The following is a 20,707-nucleotide window of genomic DNA, read 5'->3' as shown; positions in this document are numbered from 1 at the left end:
GTCTATAGAATGCCAAGTGCGCAGAGCTCGCTTTTCACATGCCGATCCTCGCATGGCGTCACGTGACTTCAAAGTTTACATTTTATCAGTAAGTGCCTTCCCTGGAAATCACACGAGTAACATGTACACTTAAAGGACTTTTGATAAATGTTTACTTTTCCACATACTGTAGGTAGGTCCCAAAGACAACCATGCAACAACAATTGCTTAATGTTGTATAGGTGTCATCAGATTGTGAAAACCTGAAATTAAAGTTTATTTTCAAATAAATTACTAATAAATTTTTATAAATTTTGTTCCACAACTCTGCTTGTGACAAGGCCAGAAGACTAATATTTGATTAAATTAATGTTGTATATGTGTCTGTGAATATCTGGCCCAGGTGTTTTGACGCAGGATTTGGCTATGTTCGGAAACAGCTGGGCAGAGGAAGAGCCACAGCTGGCCAGATGTCCTATTGTTCCCTCTCTCTATCCTTCACCCTGTGCCACTCAAGATCCTCATGTCCTATTGGTACTTCACACAAAACACAAACATGTTCTTGTCCCCCCAACCATACAGTCTCATATTCATACTCACACCTATACACCTGATAAATAAGTATTCTGGTCCTTCCTGCAGAAAGTGGAGGAGGTATGTGCTACCCTACTGAAGAAGCCGTTTAAGTCCTGTCATGAGTTTGTCAGTCCATATTCATACATGGCCAGCTGCTCCAATGACCTCTGCCTGTAAGTACTGATGTAACACACACTGACCTCCTGACTTCATATTGCAGGAACACTGACATTACCACACCTACTAATAATACATTATACTGGAAAACTATTATGCAGAAGTGATAACCTAAATGTACTGCTGGAAATGGAAGTAAGAACTGAATAAGTGTAGTTCTAGCAGAAAGACTCTGGATCTTTAAGCATTCATTCAATTCAGGCATCTCATCCAATCCTTTCATTGCTCATTTGCCTCTGTTGTTTTCACCCCCTCCACCACAAGTTTAGGTTCCGTCCTTTAGTAGGGGTAAGCTCCTCTCCCCTGCCGTCATTGCTTCAGTCGGGATCTGGCGTTTTAAGCTAGTATCTGAGCGCCAAACCGTAGGACAAACCAAATTATCTAAATATCTTTACAGTCATATTAATTCTAATTATCCTGAGTCTTACTGATAGAATTGATGCTATTGTAGTGCTTTACAACTTCTATGTGTGTAATGTTTTTTTTTCCTGGTGCAGTTCCAGTCCCAATGGTGATGTTGTGTGCCAGGTGTTCACAGAATATGCCAGGGCATGTGCCCATGCTGAACATCCACTGCATAACTGGAGAGCACACTTTCCTGTTTGTGGTGGGTTGCTTACAAATACACAAATGTTTGCTTGTGTACATTTTGCTTATGTATCAAATGTACTTTTAAGTTGTATAAAATTGATAGTTAGACTCTTATCTCTGTTGATAACAAACATATTCAAAGCTAGTGTAAATTTTGTGGGTTTTGAGCATTTGAGTGTATATTTTGCAGGGAGATACATATTGTGTGAGTTCATGTTCTTGTTCTTGGCTGTAGATGTTGATTGTCCTGGCGAACTCCATTTCAGAGAGTGTATCACCTGCTGCCCTACACATTGCAATGTCGAACGCAAGTGCATAGACAGCAAGCTGCAGTGTTTGGATGGCTGCTACTGCCCTGATGGTAGTAACATAATAGTGCAGAGCATGTCCTCAATATGTGTGTTCATTTGTTGATGATAATACAATCATTTGGCTGTGTCTAGATTTGATCTATGAAGACAGAGTGTGTGTTAAGGCATCAGACTGTCCATGTGAGCACCACGGTATGCTGTACTCCTCTGGACACATCATACAAGAGGACTGCAACAACTGGTCAGACACTATTTACTATCCATACTGCACTGCAAACTTGAATGCATGAAGATTCGATATACTCAAAAAAAATTATAAAAATGCATATTTTTTTGTGTGTTTTTGCATGTATTCATTTAGCTTTGTTCATTTATTTTTTGTATCTCTCAGCACATGCGAGGGGGGAGTATGGAACTGCACTGAACACAACTGCCCAGGTTTTTATGTTTTTTTTAACTCACCTTTTATTGGAACCTTTTCACAGCATGTTTTTCACGTTTTTCAGCCTTATTTTGCAGTGTATCTAGCAAATGTTTTATATTTTCATTTTGTTTTTTATTATTTTGTGTCAATTTATAACAGTTTTCATTGTGTTAGATTACCCTTATATTAAAGAGATAGTTCAACCAAAAATACAAATTCTGTCATAATTTACTCACCCTCATGCCATTGCAGATGTGTATGAATTTCTTTCTTCTGCAGAACACAAACAAAGATTTTTAGAAAAATATCTCAGCTCTGTAGGTCCTTACAATGCAAGTGAATGGTAATCAGGCCTTTGTAGCTCTAAAAAACACATAAAGGAAACATAAAAGTAATCAATATGAAGCCAGTGTTTAAATCCAAATCTTCAGAAGCGATAGTATGGGTCTGGGTGCTTTTCTTACTCTAAATCTCCATTTTACCTTCCAATTTCAGTTGTGAAAGTGAAACTAAACGGACACCATATGTGACTTTCAGATGTAAAAGTGAAAGTTAAAGCAGAGATTTAAAAAGGACTTAAATATTTATCTGTTTCTCACCCACACCTATTATATTGCCTCTGAAATTATGGATTTAACCACTGGAGTCTTTAGGATTACCTGTATTTCTTTTATGCGATTTTTAGAGCTACAAAGGTCTGGTCACCATTCACTTGCATTGTATGGACCTACAAAGTTCTAAAAATATTTTGAGTTAAGTAAATGATGAGAGAGTTTTAATTTTTTGGTGAAGTATCCCTTTAATGTGAACTTCCAACAAACTAGTCACCACTGGCATGATGTGGTTTCTAATATAGCTGCTAAGGGTCACTGTAAATTTGGCAACTTTGTTTCTTCTGACAACCTTTATTGACCACTCTCTATGTTTATCCTTATTTGGAAAGAAGTGAAAACTTTATAGTGAATTTTTTATTTAGCTGTTGGAGCAAATAGGAAATAGAAAATAATATTTGCTGTGGTCTTCTGTTGACCTCTGTAGAAATGTATACCCCTGTTGTGTACTTCTTATTCACAAACTTTGTTTTGCACATCTGTGCTGTCTCACTTATAATGTGTAACTGAATCATTTTCACATTCACAGTCATTCACTCACTCTTTATAAACAACATTTTCTTACTTCACTGAAACTTACTATCTTGTTGGTATTTTATTATCTTGTGATTCCTGAGATTCTATTAATATGTCAAATGTAGCAAGTACTATTAAACCCTCCTGATATAGTGCTTGTATATTCATGAATCATGTTCTGTTCATAACTAATTCCAATATTTCAATCTGATAACAGCATAATGTTAATGGAAAGATTTCCACCATTGCTAAGAAACTACTCTGTTGTGGTTGATACAGGAGAGTGCTCTGTGACAGGAGATATGTTCTTCCAGTCATTTGATGGCCGCATTTACACCTTTCCTGCTACGTGCCAGTATGTTTTAGCCAAGAGCAGAAACTCTGGCAGGTTCACTGTGACCATTCAGAATGCACCCTGTGGAGCCGTAAGTCTTTCTGCACTTTCATTCTATCTGCACTAACACAAAACTAAAGCAATAGCATAAAAAAGACAAAAGGCATGCCAGATGTAGCATGACAAACCTTTATTCATCATGTTCCAGAATTGTCCTGGTGTGTTGATCTAAAGAGTAATCTGGTGGCTGGAACGCAGCTTCAGTAGACAGACAGATTTGTGTGATTAGTCAAGTAACTGGCAATTAAGGTGCTAGAGTAGCTGGATTTGTTACTACAGTATGTTAGCTAAATTAGTTGAATTAATTGCTAGATTAGGTAAGGATTGTGCAAACGATTACACAGCTTTTGTCCTGGCTTAAGTCTCAGGTTTTGGGTCAAGATAAAACAAAGTCTACGATGTGTTTGTGTCGTGATTATACCCTGCTTAGCTTTGACAGATAAAACATGAAAAGATACAAAAGATGAAGAGATTTCCCCACTGAAAGCCTTCCTTTCCCAAAGCCCAGCGCTGCTGATGCTACAACTCAACACACGGAGTGCATTCTGGTGTATGGTGTCACTGTCTGGAATCTGAACAAGCTATTCTGCTTATCTGAGCCTCTGAATGACAGAGCCAGAGACTTTGTAGTCACTAATAGAGAGAGAGAGAGAGAGAGCAAGAGAGAAGATAGAGAGATGTATTTCAGTAAAGCGGTCGGTGAAAGATCCCTGCATAGGCACCTGTTGGTAGAGTCCATCATTTTCTTGAATGTAACGATTCAGAGTCAGAGTTGGTTATCTCCTGTGAACAGCTCTCAGGAACTTATTCACAAGCATAAATGCTTAATTCCTAAATGACATGATAAATTAATTAGTTCAAATTTAAATGTACAGATGAACTGATATGTTTGTTTCCCTGTGCAGTCATTCATCCATTTAGCCTGTGTGTGTTCTGTGCAGTAATTCAATAGCTGTTATTATGTGTGTGGATACAGTACTATACAAGTGTGTGTATGATTTAAGAAGTTCAGAATCTCAGATTTTATTTGTGGTGTGTCTGTGTTTACTGCAGAATATGGATGGTGCTTGTATACAGTCAGTGAACCTGGTGGTTGATGAGGATCCACGCACTGAGATCACAATGAGCCACAGTGGAGAGATTTTTCTGGCAAGCCAGTTCAGGATTTCACTGCCATATTCAAATGGTAATTTACTACAACTGCTATGTGTTGAGATGGTTGAGTGTTGTTATGCTATTTTGACATGGTAAACGCTTATATTGTAAATTTCGATGTTTTTAAGCTTTTAGCTTGGATGTGTTCTACAAATTAATCTGCAATACAATTTATGTGAACTTGAGCCTAATTGGTCCATCCCTAGAACATGATTTTGTGTTCTTTTTTTTCTTCTTTTGTTTTACTGTGACGTCTTTAAAATCATTTTTATGTGGTATGTCAAAGTGAGTTGTTTTTAAACATGTTTTTATTCATATTCATTCATATGTTTGATATGAGACATTTCTCTCTTGCTGTTTGCAGATGTGTTTCAGATCCAGGAGCTGTCCTCCATGTTTGTTCAGGTGAAGTCATCGCAGGGTCTGCGGCTGCAGTATAACTGGAGAGAGTTCAGGCTGTACCTCCAGTTGGAAGAACACTGGAGAGATGATACTGTGGGGCTCTGCGGGACCTTTAACGGAAACACTCAGGATGATTTCCTGTGAGTTTTCAACTGATCACCCGGCTTCCTGCTTTTTTCCCTATTATCTCTCTATTTCTTTCTTCCTATACTTTCTTTCTTTCTTTTATTTAATTAATTACTTCTTTCTTTCTTTCTTTCTTTCGTTACCTATGTGTACTTAATATGTGTACAAAATGTGCTGATTGTTTGACTGTTACTCAAGCGCACCCTCTGGCATGATTGAGAGCACACCATACTTGTTTGGAAATGCATGGCGTGTTTCTTCAGCATGTGTGCCACAGCCCAGCTTACCCCAGCTCGACCCCTGTGACACTCACCAGCAAGCAGGTGACACATTTACATACCTGAATACATACCGATATACACACACCATAACGTCTATTCAAACTCTCTGTCTGGTCTTTATGGCATGATAGTGACATGATTTTGATGGTGTGTGTGATGTCAGCCCCCTATGCAGTGGAGAAGTGTGACATGCTGATGCGGGAAGTGTTTTCTGCCTGTCACGAGTATGTAAGTCCAGTGGCATTCCAGCTACAATGTCGGGCAGACGTATGTAAGTGTGGAGCGCCGTGCCTTTGTTCCATCATCGCTCACTACGCACGGACCTGCAGGAGACACAGTGTCATCATTGAGTTCCGCACACACCTGCCTGAGTGCGGTGAGTCTAACACACACACACACACACACACACACACACACACACACACACACACACACACACACACACACACACACACACACACGCTTAAATACCCTCCTAATCAATATTGAATACACATTCACATATAAACGTAATATAACATTTAAAGTAACATGCTGCATCTCTTTGGGGTGATTCTAATAAATACATACAATCGTATGAATAGGTCAAAGTTCCATGTACATATAGTATATGTATGCATGACATGCCTGTATGTGTGTTTGTTTTGCAGCCGTCTTGTGTCCGCCTACTATGGAGTATGGAGTCTGCGTGTCTTCGTGTCAGCGCCGCTGCCTGTTTCTGTCTCATCCACAGCCGTGTGGGGATGAGTGTGAAGAGGGGTGTGTTTGCCCGGAAGGAACATACTTCAACATGCACACACACACCTGCGTGCCACGGTACACACCTTCACAATCGTAAACATCTCTACTTAAACTGCACTTAGTAAACAGGGTTCCCACGTTCATGGAAAACCAGGAAATATCAGCTCTGAAAATACCAAATTGTCATATTGCATAAAATAACATATTGCATAAAACATTACTGCATGACATAGTGATGTCCGATTTATGAGCTGATAATTTTTTGAGTCAGTTCTTTTCAATAAATTGGTTGAAAAGGTTCACAAATCTCTTTAAAGGATTCATTAGCTTACATATTTGTAAAATTCCATATCCAGTAATCGCAAATGACTGAAAGACGAAATGGCAATTATTAAAAAGGGTGGGAACACGTTAAACATTATTCTGCCTAAATCATCTCTGCCTCTCTTTCTATTCACTCATCTTATGTATTTAATGTTATAATATCTTTATTATTTAAGTAGTCAGTAGTGCAAGAATTTACTGTGTGAGTCGTCTTTTGTGCTTGAGCCCTCCATCAAAGACAGCCAAGTATGTTTACCTTTATATCACTCAAGGGTTAAATGCAAATTAACTTGTGAAATTAACAAATATGTGCATTTTTATACCCTCTTCATTATTTCAAATATTAGATGTGTGACTGACCTTGATTGAGTTATCTAGTATTTGTGAGAATGAAGGTATTTCAAGTCATTGTTCAGCAGGCTGTAAAATGTTGTGGACCTGACAACCTCTGGTGTTGTATAACGCTTTTAGCCTCCCCACCCTCACATGGGTTTACTTCCCTTAAATGTCCTGTGTCCCACTGCCATATACTCAGCGTGTACTAGAGTTACAGCACTCAGAGGCTGAGTCTGAGAGAAAGTCAGGGATGTGATAGAGAAGGATTTCGTCCTCTTACTCTGCTACAAACTCAGCAGCTGCGCTGTGGCCTGCAGTCTCTCACCTCTAACCCAGCTAATCTTAAAAAGATCATAGATATTTTATAGTCTTATAACTCACTACATGTTCCTCATTGATGAAGGGTGTGGTCCAGTGGTAAGAGGTGGTAATGGCATAACAAGACTCTTGGTTATAGTGAATGCAGTATGTTGAGTGCTGACAATTCAGTTTCGTTTCTAGTTAGACTGTTATCACTAGGGCTTGTGCTTTGGGAAATACATTTAGTTGTACCCATAGAGACTTAGTTAACTGAATTGTCTAAAATTTAAGCTAAATGAAAAAAATAAATCTGTCATTATTTAACTCACTTTCATGCCATTCCAAACCTGTATAATTTTCTTTCCTTTGTTGAACAAATAAGGGGAAGTTTAGCACAATGTCTTGACCGTTCTTTTCCATACAATGAAAGTAAATGAATACAGGTGCTTCTGTCTAGGTTCAAAAACTATACACTATATTCCAAGTCTCTTAAAGCCATGATATATCTTTGTGGAAGAACAGAGCAAAATGTATATTGTTATTCACTGGAAATCTTCACCTCCACCATACCTCTAAGATATCACTCGCATTTGCGTCCATTCAAATGTGGTGCCTCAAGACACATACCAGGTTTGATAACATTGTGAGAGTGAATAAATGATGACAGAATTTTCGACACTTCTATTCATTTATGACACCTATTTCATATGTTGTGGTACAGAAGTGAGTGTCCATGCAGTTTTCTTGGTGCTGATTACTCTCCTGGAGATGTGATCATGACATCATCAGGTGTACAGTAAGATCATCTCATTCACTTATATTAAGCAGTCACCATACTATCAGACTCTGCATTAAATCCCATTCCCTGTAAAAACTACTGTTTTATAAGGACAAAAACTGACTGATCACTGTATCACAGTAGAATACACTCACTGCCTTAGATCAGTTCAAATCTTTCTTTACTTCTTCAACAGAATTTGCCAAGATGGAAAACTTGTTTCCCAGAGCTCAATTATTGGTGAGTGTTGTGTTTCAGCATCCTGTGATGCTGCTGTTGATTATCCTTGCAATGTACTCTGAACACTAGTTTCCTGTGAATGTCTGCAGTGTGTGTTTGCTGGAGTTCAGGGTGTGTGTTCTCTCCTCTCTCAGATATGCTGTGTCCACCTGGGCAGTTTTATGAGGATTGTGGGAACAGATTGGATGAATTCTCTGCCAGTAAAGGTTTAGCTTGTGAAAAGACCTGTGAGTCATATTTACTCAACCTTACCTGCTCCGCCCATGAGCCATGTGTGCCGGGCTGCGTCTGTCCTGCAGGGTGAGTGCAGTCTTACTTTCTTTTACTGATCTCATTTTTAGAGTCTATTATCACTTACAAATGTGGTAGTAGCATGGTACAGTGATGGTATCAGATGGTACCACAAAACCATTGTACTGTGGTATATCATGGTACAGAACTGAATGATTATAATTTGTATATACCATGGTATTTAAATGTTATTCCAAAGTTATTTAAAGCATACATGATTTACAGTGGTACAAAAGCATGGTAGAACCATGGCCAGGTCTAAGGAGGGGCATTGCCTCCATAGATCCCCCGACCCCCACCCAACCCAAGCTAAATTTTCATGTATGAGCACCCTCCTGGCCAACATAGAGATAAACAGTTGCCCACCCTAAAGATACAAATGCCCAACTAGAAAAATATTAGATCCATGAACATCCCCTGGATAGTACCATGATGCGTGTCCCAAAAAATCAATGGGAATACCATAGTACCAGCAGAACAATGACTTCTTATGTAATTGCTTATGGGGTCTGTTCCAAAACCTATTCAGCTGCCTTGCTGTCTCTTTTGACTACATAGGCAGCTGTCTTCTATGGCATCATCCTAAAAGGAATATTTCACCCAAATTAAAATTCTCTCATTATTCACTTACCATGATGCCATCCCAGATGTGTATGACTGTCTTTATTCAGCAGAACACATATTAAGATTTAAAAAATGTTTTTTTTGAAGCTCTGTAGTCCTTATAATATACCGTAAGTGTTACAGGTCTCAGGCATAGGACCTGGGTGACAGATTCATTTTTGCCTGAGAAATCAGGAGAGAAGAAGACCAGACACAAATTAGGTTTGGCTTGTCAGCGTCTTTATTAAACTCATTTAATTTATAAAATAAAATAAAAAATCATGTCTTTATAATAAAAGAATATTTCATAATTACTATATATCAGTTTCTTCACAATCTTTAATTTAGTATCACTTTTTTTTTTTTTTACAACTTCACTATATGTGAATAACCATCACATTTGTAATCACATATAGACACATAAACATATATTAAGCTCCGGAAAAAACAAAACAAAAGAGAGACCACTGCAAAAAATTTTCTATTTATTTTATTGTATAAATTACTGACATTTCTCCCAAATTCCCCCCAAAAATGGTCATTTAGAGCATTTATTAGCAGAATGAGGCAACTGGTCAAAATAACAAAAAATATGCAGTGTTCAGACCTCGAATAATGCAAAGAAAACATTCAAGTTTTTTCAAATTTTATCCCCTTTTCTCCACAATATGGAATCCCCAATTCCCACTACTTACTAGGTCCTTGTGGTGGCGTGGTTACTCAATCTCAGTTGCCTCCATTTCTGAGACAGTCAATCCATGCATCTTATCACGTGGCTCACTGTGCATATGGAGGCTCATGCTATTTTCCGCGATCCATGCACAACTCCCCAATGACAGCGAGAACCACTAATCATGACCATGAGGAGGTTACCCCATGTGACTCTTCCTTCCCTAGCAACTGGGCCAATTTGGTTACTTAGGAGACCTGGCTGGAGTCACTCAGCACACCCTGGATTTGAACTCGCAACTCCAGGAGTGATAGTCAGCATCAATACTTGCTGAGCTACCCAGGCCCCCACATTCCAGACGTTTTCAAAGGGGTTCAGGTCTGGAGATTGGGCTGGCCATGACAGGGTCTTGATCTGATGGTCTTCCATCCACATATTTTAACAAAAAAGTTACATAGTGAAGCTTTAATAAGTTTTTACATGAGAAATTTTGTATTTTACAACTATTGCATTGAACATATCTATGAAATCAGGAGAAAAGAAGACAAGACATAAATTAGTGGCTTTTCTCAAGCGTGGCTTGTCAGCATCTGAGGTCTGAAAGTTCGCCTGCCACTAACATCTGTAAGTAGCGTCCCCTTGTGGCTACAGCAGTACTGACTCATTGAAAGCACAGCATTTACATTGACAACATAAAAATGGCTCAGGCAAATAAATAATTTTGAATACAAAATAAACACTCCTTTTAAACAAAAACGTGACCATAGATTTGTGTGTCACACAAGTAAATGGGTGCCATCAGTCTGCTGGCTATTTGATAATCCAAAAGGCATATTTAGACAGCATAAATGTAATTCACACAACTCCAGTTGATCAATTAATGTCTTCTGAAGCAAATCGATAGGATGGTGTAAGAAAAAAAACGATAATTAAAACTATAATTTTAAAAAATCACTTCCTGCCAACAGTCGACGCATCAGTGACATAAGCTCTATGGCACGTTCACGCAAGAAGCATACACTTTGTATACAAAAGAGGAACAAATGTCATGAGTTAGTTCATTTCAACAGCAATACAACGCTGGGTGGAAGCAATGATTATAAAGTTATAAAACCTTTTAATTATTGATTTGTTTCTTACACCAAACTATCGATTTACTTCAGAAGACATTAATGGATCAACTAGAGTCCTGTGGATTACTTTTATGCTGCCTAAATATGCCTTTTGGACTGTCAAATAGCCAGGAGCCAGATGGCACCCGATTACTTACATTATAAGGACATAAAGAGCTTCAAAATGTTTCTTAATTTAAAAATCTTAATTTGTTTTCTACTGAAGAAAGACAGTCATACACATCAGAGATGGTATTAGGGTAAGTGAATAATAACATAATTTTTGTTTTTGGGTGAACTGTTCCTTTAATGAAATGATGCCTCATAAGATACTGATTTGGAATGCTCTACATAGGCAGCAGCTCTGCATATTATTCAAATTGCGCTCATGCAGCGGACGTGACACTCGTCCACAGCCTATGATGTCTTAAAATGCTGCCTCCAGCCTGCCACTAACATCCAGGGGATGCTCACTTGGTTTTGGAACAGACCCATGGTGTCTCACCACCAGTCATCTTATTTTAGCCTGTTTAAACACTTTTGCTGACATATAGGGCTCTTAAAGAACTAATTTTGAAGAACTAATAGTAAAGATCTGTGTTGGTAGAGTTATTTTTATATCTTTAAAGGGCAGATTTTTCCATGTATTAGCGGATTTTAGAGGATTATGTAGGTGTGTGTGCGTGTGATGTGGCAGTGATCCATGGCTAAGCTTAGTGGGTGGAGTAGCGTCAGGAATGACACATTTCCGTTACACATGCATACAGTGGGATTTTTTTACTAGGTAATCTGGGCAAAATAGTTTTTTTAAACTAATTTAATTTAGATGATTACTAATCACCACTAGATCAATATCACTAATCACTACTAAGTAATTTTTAATGGCAAGTGCAGTTATTTTTATATTGCAAACTGATGTAGATTAGCACTGAGGCAGCCTTTTACGGACAAATGGTGCTCTACATATCGAGGTCTCACTCGGATCGTGTCTTTTGGTGCAGGTGATGATGTCGATACAGATCAGTTAAAGGGTCTCGGGCTTACTCAGTGGGAACCTTTGCCACTCTCTTCAGCAGGTGAAAAGAGTTCTTTGTCGTTCAGTTCCACTTCCCCCTCTTTTCTCCCCCTCGCGTCACGTTCCCACTCCGGGCCTCGGAGAGCATGGCTCTTGCTCTATAGATGGATTTTTGTCATCTGATACATTTAATGCCAGTGTCTACACAAGCAAACTGAGGTTAAGTGCCATATCACAAGCTTAATTTCCTAAAGCCATCCTCAGCCATAACAGCATGATAAGACCTGCTTTCACTTACCAAGTGAAAACAATTTAAAACACCACCAGCAGCTCTTTGAATTTATTATGTTGTTTTCCACTTTATTTGTGAAAGACAATTGACCAAATTTCCTGAAGATCCTAAGCTGTTTATATGTAGTTCACTACTGCCTTTTCAGAATACATGAAAAGCTAAAGCACTTTTTGTTAGTTGTTGTAGATAAGAGTAACAGGTTTATTATTAATCTATTAGACATTTCATTTAAACTAAATAAATTCAGAAAGTTAAATTGTTGATTTTGTCTGTTTGTTTTTATTTTTTGTTTAAGTTTTTTTTTTTTTTTACAGTGAAAGGCTTGTTTTTGAGATTGGGATCAGTAGAGCACATGCTCAATGCTTAGACCTCCAGAATGAATTACAATGGCAAATAAATACTCTCAATACAAAGTGAAAAACTCTCATGAACATTCATTGCTCACGTAGTGAAAGGACTATGAGGTCACAGACGTATCTGGAGAGCAACTGGCGTCTCCACTGCACACAGAGGGGATGTGATATTTTAGGTGTGTGTGTGTGTGTGTGTGTGTGTGTGTGTGTGTGTGAGATTCACTTGCTTCTGACTTATTGACCTTTTAAACAGAAAACCATTACGCAAGAGCCTCATGGGAAAGAAATATCATGGCTGAGATTCTGTCATGAGTGTTTAATAAATTCCTGGAACTTGATAGTTTGGCATCTGGAACTGGTGTAAAAATGGCACAATGGGCCTTTATGCCACAATGAGAAATAGTGATGAGATTATTGATAAGTCTGGAAATAAATAAATGTAGGGGACTTTCTTGGTCTGTTCCAGGAAGTCTTAAATCATTACGCTGGATGTTATTTTTGGGATGTTAATTAGCCAACAGAACTAGAGAGAAACTTTGTTGCTGCGTGTGTGTGTGTGTGTGTGTGTGTGTGTGTCAGCTGAAAATTGTTAATGAAAATGATTGTTGTGTACAATAATGATTCTTATCATGTATCTATGTATGAGCATCTTTTTTGCATTGTGGTAATGAGAATTGGGGATGGGGGATTTGCAATATATAAAAATTATGTCATATATTCACAATCAGAAATGATGTCACAATGTAAAAAATCTTAATGGCCCTGAAAATAGGCTTAATTTTCTATATGCAAAAAATAATTTCTTTTTTTTTATTTTTTATTATTTCTTTTATTATTATTTTGGAGTAAGATAGGAGCAGGAATTTTTTTTGACAGTTTTGTGAGAATCATCCAGATGAGGAAGGCATCCATTGCTAATGATACATTTAATGCTGCATTGGGTAGGATTCATTTTCTCTTTGCTGCCAAACTACTATATCTGAAAGCATCCAGAGTGATATTAAAAGGTTGAATTGTACTGATACTTTGGAGACTGACCTCTGGTAAACACAGTCTCCTCTAGACCTTTCTATAGGTGCTTCCCAGCAGTCAGTGCATTATTGAGCGCATACTGTTCTACACACAGACACTTACAGTACACACATTCCCAGGCAAGCCACCTCATCTGATTCATAAAGCAGTGTCTTGTTGTCTGGATCATTGCTATCTCTCACATTTAGGTATTGTTGTTTGTGTGTGCATTTAATGAGTGTGTTTGATATGTGATCTAGGTATCACATGCAGCCTTAATTCCACAATGCACCTGTTGCCTAGACAATGTGACACTTCAGATGTTCCTCAACTTTGTACTTGTTTATTAAGGTTCTCACATAAGTTTTGTTGAAACAGTAGTTTCTTAAATGAATAAGATGTACACAGAAATAAAAAATACAGATCACTGTTGATGCATGCGATAGTTTTTGAACAAACATTCTAATTGGTTACAGATGGATCCCCCTTCCGATGTTGTACGTTTTTCGTCGCAGGACACCGTACTGGCACTTATACGAGTATATATGGGCTGCCTGGTGAACACTCACAATGATTGACAGGCAGATAGTCTTTGGTATTTTTGGTCTGATTGGCTAAACAAATGATCATGACCAGGAATGCAAATAAATAGAGGAGAGCACTTTTTCAGATTTGGATACTTGCCCATATGTAGACCTGGTTGTTTACCAAGCCTAGGGCTATAACCAAGATTTTTTCAATTATATTTGAAAGGTTGTAGGGATGTTTTCTGCATGTCATTTAATTAAAAACTTTGTTTACTACACCTTGAACTTTAACATTTGTCGAAGATGTTTCCACATAGGTTGACTCCTCTATGTCTCTCTCTCTAACTCTTTGTCTATTATGCTAAGTGTGATGCTGATACCCCTGTCTCTCCTGGGACCGGCAGGTATAGGAGTGTTTTTGTGAGTAGGGGAATTCCTGCACTAATGAGAGAGAGAGTAATTACACTCTCCTCCACCCCGAGCAAAGTGATTAATGGCAGCAATGCTTATTTATGCTGTAAACAGGTGCACAGCTGGATCAAATAACCGATAAGCTGCTTAAAGACATTCCTGTAGTTCATACTCCAAAATCAGCACATTTTCATTTGATTGAAAGAAAAGGTATCTTTATGATATTGCTCTCTTGCTATGATCTGCCACTCTTTAAGATGTGGCCTTGTTCTGAAATCCAATTTGATTTTTTTGCCTATTCGACTCAAATATATTTAGTTTTTTGTTGTATGAACAGGAAAAAAAAAAACTTAAAATCTGAGTTTCACATGCCTGATCCAAACCACCTTCATAGGTGAAGATTTTTGTTAATGCGTCTCATGTGGTTTTTATTTTTGTTGTTTCCGTCATCTGTCGTTACACCAGGTTTTGCCTCAGGAAGACTTTGTTAAAACATGAATGACATGACCAGGAATGCAAATATATAGAGGAGAGCACTTTTTCAGATTTGGATACTTGCCCATATGTAAATTATAATTAATGGCAAGACATTAATTGAAAGTCTAACGCAAGGTGAAGCTTCGCAAGTTAGTGTCATTATTAGGGCTGCAATTAACGATTATTTTGCTAATCGATTAATCTAATGATTATTAGAATGATTATTCGACTATTCTTAACTGACTGTGCCTGTACCCCGACTTAATAGGTTGTATTAAACATGCTTACTAACAATAAAGCAAACTTCTAAATGACAATCCTATTGTTATCAAGTGTTTTTGTCTTGTTTTGCATTTAAAATGGTCTAAAAATACATTTACTTGAGAGGCAACATATAAATATATTTAGACTTGCTTTAAGAGAATGTATCTTAAATACTTAAAGTTAAGTTCCTGAAACCTAATGCATTATAGGGTTAGTTCACCCAAAATGTTTTATTCTCTCATCATTTACTCACCCTCATGATATCCTAGGTGTGTGTATGTGACTTTCTGTCTTCACTAGAACACATTTTAAGAAAAATAGAAAAAAATCTTAGCTCAGTAGGTCCTTAAAATGCAAGTGGATGGTGATCAGACTTTTGAAGCTCCAAAAAGAACAGACATTTAGCATAAATGTCATTCATACTGACTCCAGCTGTTAAATTAATAACTTCTTACCACTTTATAGTTAGTTAGTGTTAGTTTTTTGCCTCTTTTTTTCTGATTGACTGAAATATTTTCCATAAATTGGCTGACAGTAAAAAGGTAAGGTTTAGAGGAGTACACATTTAATAATATTAGAGAAAGCATGTTTACAAGTTGAACAAATTATATTGAAGATGTCATAGTGAGACCAGCATTCACTATTCATTATTCAGTATTCACTCTGGGATCAAATAACACATCTAGGACAGACATGGGCAACATATGGCCCGCGGGCTGGATCAGGCCATCCACATGGTTTAACGTGGCCGGCAGCTCATTTATCGTAAAAATGCTTTTATTTTTCATTGGATATTTCAGTTAACTTGCATTGGGACCTAATGCGTCTCCACAAGTATTTAACATGCTCAGGGTTGCCAGATAAGAGACGCAACACTCACAGTTTGAGATTTATACTTGCACGAATTGGAAATATTCCACCTAATGTTATACTTATTTTGTGCAATCTGGCAACCATGTACGCAAGTGCACTTTTTCTATCTCTCTCTTTTCCCTTTGAACAAACTTGGCGATCTGTAGTGCAATATTCTGCTCAAGGAAAAGTCTTATACAGCTACTCTGTGTCCATTCTTGAGGCTGCTTGTGATGTTTGGTGCTACTCATTTTGCAGGTAAACCTTCTCAGTGATTGAAATAAATATATAAGTAGATATCGGCATCACTGACACACAGAGGGTCATTAACATGCGAGCAAAAGCAAGCCTGTGCCGTATATGTATTTTTTATTTGTGCAATTTAGAAATGTTGAAGTCCATTTGCACTTGTATGTTAATCTAACTCTTGCAGTAATCATTTATCATAGTCATGCAGTCTGTGTTATTCAGTTATGTGCTGAAAGTCAAACCATTGAGGAGATCCGCATCATGACCCTTTTAGCATGTAAACTGGTAATGTTTTAGAAAAAAAAACATGTGAACTCCCCCGCTTTGCCCAAACATTAAAAGTTCTATAATTAAAAAATACATTTTTATTTAAACAGACCCCTGATGTAGAGTGTGTTAAATTGAATTATAAATGAACAGGGAAGTAGAGATGGTAAAATAAATGTATAAGCTTTATTCAGTTTTTTAATGCCTGATAGAAAAGTATCTACATATGTAGAGCAATATAATACTTTAGGCAATTGCAGTATAGTCTCACTATTCACAGATACACTTCAGAGTACACAACTATTTCTGTGCTTAAAAGTTACAAAATCCAAATAAATGCAGAGCATTGTATCTCATAAGGAATACAATGTGGCCCCCCATGCACTACTTAAAGCCTGATGTGGCCCCTTTACCAAAATAGTTGCCCACCCCTGATCTTGGATGTAGATTGTTTATTTTCTTATATGAGAAAATGTCTGTAGAGTTTAATTGTCTATCTCTTTTGCATCTTGACAGTTTACTTTAATAAATTAGAAGATTTAAAAGAGTCTGTGGAGTTAGTCTTTGTAGGGTTTGTGTTTATAGGAGTGTGTCCGCTTGATTGATTTGTGTGAGAGTGCCCACTTTGGGTAACTTGGATGTAGGTAGAGCTGGTATGTGTGAAATCAAACACATATAGACCCTCACATCAGTCTGTAAATGAGCCTCAGTCTGAGACATTAAAGTATCACTGTTACACTAAATGTGTCACCTCTAACCCTTAACCAGACACACTGCATTAATTCACCTATTGTGCTGTAATTGTACAGGTTAAAAAGATTTGTAGAGGTTAAAAGGAATTGTGTAGGTTAAGAGTTAGTTAGTGTAGACTCTTCATTTTTGGCAAGCCTACATGTATAGTGAAGGTGATCAGTTCTTATTAATGACAGCCACTTGCATTTGAATTGAAATATGAAAATTATTTTACTCAATCCAATATAACAATAGAAGTGATTCCAGAGAACTCATTTCACTATGGCTTTTTTTAATTAGTCATTGGAAAAATAAATTTTGCACACCTTTTCAGTATTTCTGTAATTTCAGACTTCCTTGTTTTTATTGTTATTATTTTTAATTATTTATTTATTTATTTTGCTTTGTGTTTATTGTCTGGAGTCTCTGTATTGTACAGATAGAGGACACTACATCAATGGTCCATGAACAAAATTGTTGAGCAATGGACTGTGTGGTTGTTTAGTTATGGACCCATCTCTCTGTCTCTAAGTTTATGCAAGCAGAACAGGAGTAGGTGATTATGGATTCTTTGATGGAAGTAAGTGATCCAGTGTGCTGGCTGTGGGATAAAGAGAACTTTTAACGCCTGTCTATCTGGGGTGTAACTTCACTCACTACTATGGGACAGTGTGCTGGGAACTCTCAGAGAGCCCTCAGGCCAATGGAAATGATTCACATCAATATTACAAATCTTTATCAGCAAAAGAGAGAGAAAAAGAGACTGAGGGATAGACAGATGGAGAGAGAGGAGGCAGAGTTAACTGAAAAGAAGCTCTGTGGATCTGTGAGAATGAGAATCGACTTCTTTTCTCATGTGACCAGTGAGAGTTTTTTTCCCCCATATATTCTTCTATATTAGTCTCAGGCTGACTATTTTCATAGTAAAGTCTTTGTGTGTGTGTATATATATATATATATATATATATATATATATATATATATATATATATATATATAAAAATACAAATAAATGCCCAATCCCCTTTTCAAAACACAACATAATTCATAAACAAAAGAGCAAAAAAACTCACAATTGTAAGGCATGAGTGTAAACATGCTACCCAATGACACTGCATTAAAAAAACAACTTGACATTAAACACATGCTCTAGACTCATATGTACTCTCATACACAAACCTACACACATTTATCCACATCCTATATGCTGTTTCTTTACAGTATGTTCACAGGTGCATTTTGTTCTTCAGGCTTCTAAAGCATGGTGATGAGTGTTTCGAGCCAAATGCCTGCCCATGTTTGTGGAAAGGAAAGGAATATTATCCAGGAGACAGAGTGTCCTCCCCCTGCCATCAGTGGTGAGTTTACATCCATTCACATTCTCTGCATTTCGCTCACTTACTTGTATATATGTTTTACAGCAGTCAGTTTGCAGCCAACGGTACCAGTAGCATTTCAATTTGGTTTATTATGGGACAATGACAACCCGTTCCGGCCTGGAATTCTCTGTACAGTTAGCTAAACGTACTCAGGACATAGGACCATGCTGGTGGAACTTTAGCACCACAATGGAAAAAGAAACAGCAACTGTGCCAATGAGCCCATATTGGTACGGAACGGCATGGTTACATGTGGTGGAATATTTTGGCATAATATTTTGTAGTTTTTTATGATGAATATGACAAAATAATACATGCACAGTAACACCATGTTATTTACTCAGAAGCAGAAGTCTTTTCGAAGGCTAATTTATCACAGTCACTTGTCAAAGAAACATATTCACTCATTATATATGCGCAGACTATGAGAAGAGAGAGAGAGAATGGAAATACTTAGTAAAAGTGCTTCTATTAGTATCTGAACGAGAATGTGTTTTGCAGTGTGTGTCAGCATGGCACATTCCAGTGTGTGTTCCGCCCATGTCCATCGATGTGCACAGCTTATGGAGATCGACACTACCGAACATTTGACAGTTTCCTGTTTGATTACATTGGAGCATGCAAGGTGTACTTGGTAAAGGTGAGCATTTAGCAACAGACTGGGACATACACATAAAGGCTCTGAGACTGTTGTGTGACTCAAATGTGTGCTCCTATGTGTATGTGTGTGTGCTAGAGTTTGGTAGATGTAATGCTGACTATCACAGCAGAGAATGTTGACTGTTTTGAGAGTGGCGTGATCTGCAGGAAATCTCTCCTCATCTCCATCGGTCACTCCTTCATTGTGTTTGATGATGACACCGGCAAACCTGTGAGTGTCTTATTCACTCATGCCTTACCAAAATCCTGGAATTGAACTCTGAAATGATTCTTGAGATAAGGAACAAAACCTGTTTTTATTTTTTAATACTAAATTAATTTTAAATGGTTATATATGTAGACAAAGGTCTCAGCTAACAAACCATGTAAGGGAACAGGTTTTTGGAAAAATGTTTCTATCCAAAAATGGGCATTTATTCACGTCAGAACTTACATCTTTCTGTCAATTGTGTCAACTCTGTCAGACACCAAAAGAACACTATCTTAATTTGATCCATCTAACAAGAGTGTAACGTCTTTAGTTATGTAATAATAGTGTTCAGTATGTGAGTGATAAAATAATTTATATCTGTTTTCACACTATTCTGAAAATGTTTACAGCCATTTTAAAAAACAATTCTTCAGTTACAGCTGCCCCATAACCTAAATTAAAATGCCAAAATGATTCCACAATTCTAACAGAAATGATGAATGACAAGTTGACATGTTGAAGCTGTGACCACAGAAACTTTAATATTGCTTGTTTAAAATATAAAAAATATAACACTTACCAGACCAGACGTGTCCTACTGTTGCATCCACCATGAGCAGGAAATGTGAAAGAGTCCTCAGAGACATTGCCTGATTTATTCAGGATTATGAAAAAATTTGCAAGTTGATGCAAAATGAGGACACAACTTTGATTGACTGTTTTTTATGGAAATTATAAATTTAAGTTTATTTTATATATAGTTTTATATCATACAGATCCCTACCTTTCATTTTATATTTATATTTATGAATTTGTAGCATTTTAAAACACATTGTTTGGCAGTTATAAATTATGATCTCTTGCTGAGGACAGGTTAAGTTGCATGCGTTTCCAAGTATAGAGCATGCATTTTAAAAATGAATGCCGAGTATACACATTTCCTTTTAGATTTTACTTTTTCAGTATTTTTATTATTATACATTTCTTGATTTTTTACATAAAGATTTATTTTGTGTGTAAGGCATGTTTTGTCCCTTATCTCAAGAATCAGAGAACTATTATAACTGTACCATAAGCAGATTGCAATGAC

At 37.3% G+C, this 20,707-nt stretch overlaps 1 protein-coding gene across 1 annotated transcript in view; it reads left to right on the top strand.

Annotated features, from left to right (window-relative positions):
* LOC127645358 (otogelin-like) overlaps nt 1-20,707 on the top strand; it is a 64,509-nt gene that overhangs the window by 16,963 nt on the left and 26,839 nt on the right. Inside the window, 18 exon segments of the mRNA XM_052128949.1 lie at nt 383-513; nt 622-728; nt 1,230-1,339; nt 1,559-1,684; nt 1,767-1,875; nt 2,026-2,072; nt 3,465-3,610; nt 4,633-4,765; nt 5,099-5,306; nt 5,461-5,585; nt 5,707-5,919; nt 6,194-6,359; nt 7,966-8,040; nt 8,219-8,262; nt 8,397-8,562; nt 18,639-18,746; nt 19,269-19,407; nt 19,504-19,638. Of these exon segments, the coding sequence (XP_051984909.1) occupies nt 383-513; nt 622-728; nt 1,230-1,339; nt 1,559-1,684; nt 1,767-1,875; nt 2,026-2,072; nt 3,465-3,610; nt 4,633-4,765; nt 5,099-5,306; nt 5,461-5,585; nt 5,707-5,919; nt 6,194-6,359; nt 7,966-8,040; nt 8,219-8,262; nt 8,397-8,562; nt 18,639-18,746; nt 19,269-19,407; nt 19,504-19,638 (2,288 nt within the window).

Source organism: Xyrauchen texanus, chromosome 1 (genome assembly GCF_025860055.1).
Source record: "Xyrauchen texanus isolate HMW12.3.18 chromosome 1, RBS_HiC_50CHRs, whole genome shotgun sequence".
In the NCBI taxonomy this organism is placed as follows: Eukaryota; Metazoa; Chordata; class Actinopteri; order Cypriniformes; family Catostomidae; genus Xyrauchen; species Xyrauchen texanus.
The sequence above is the reverse complement of the archived record's forward strand: the minus strand, read 5'-3'. Positions and strand labels throughout refer to the sequence as shown.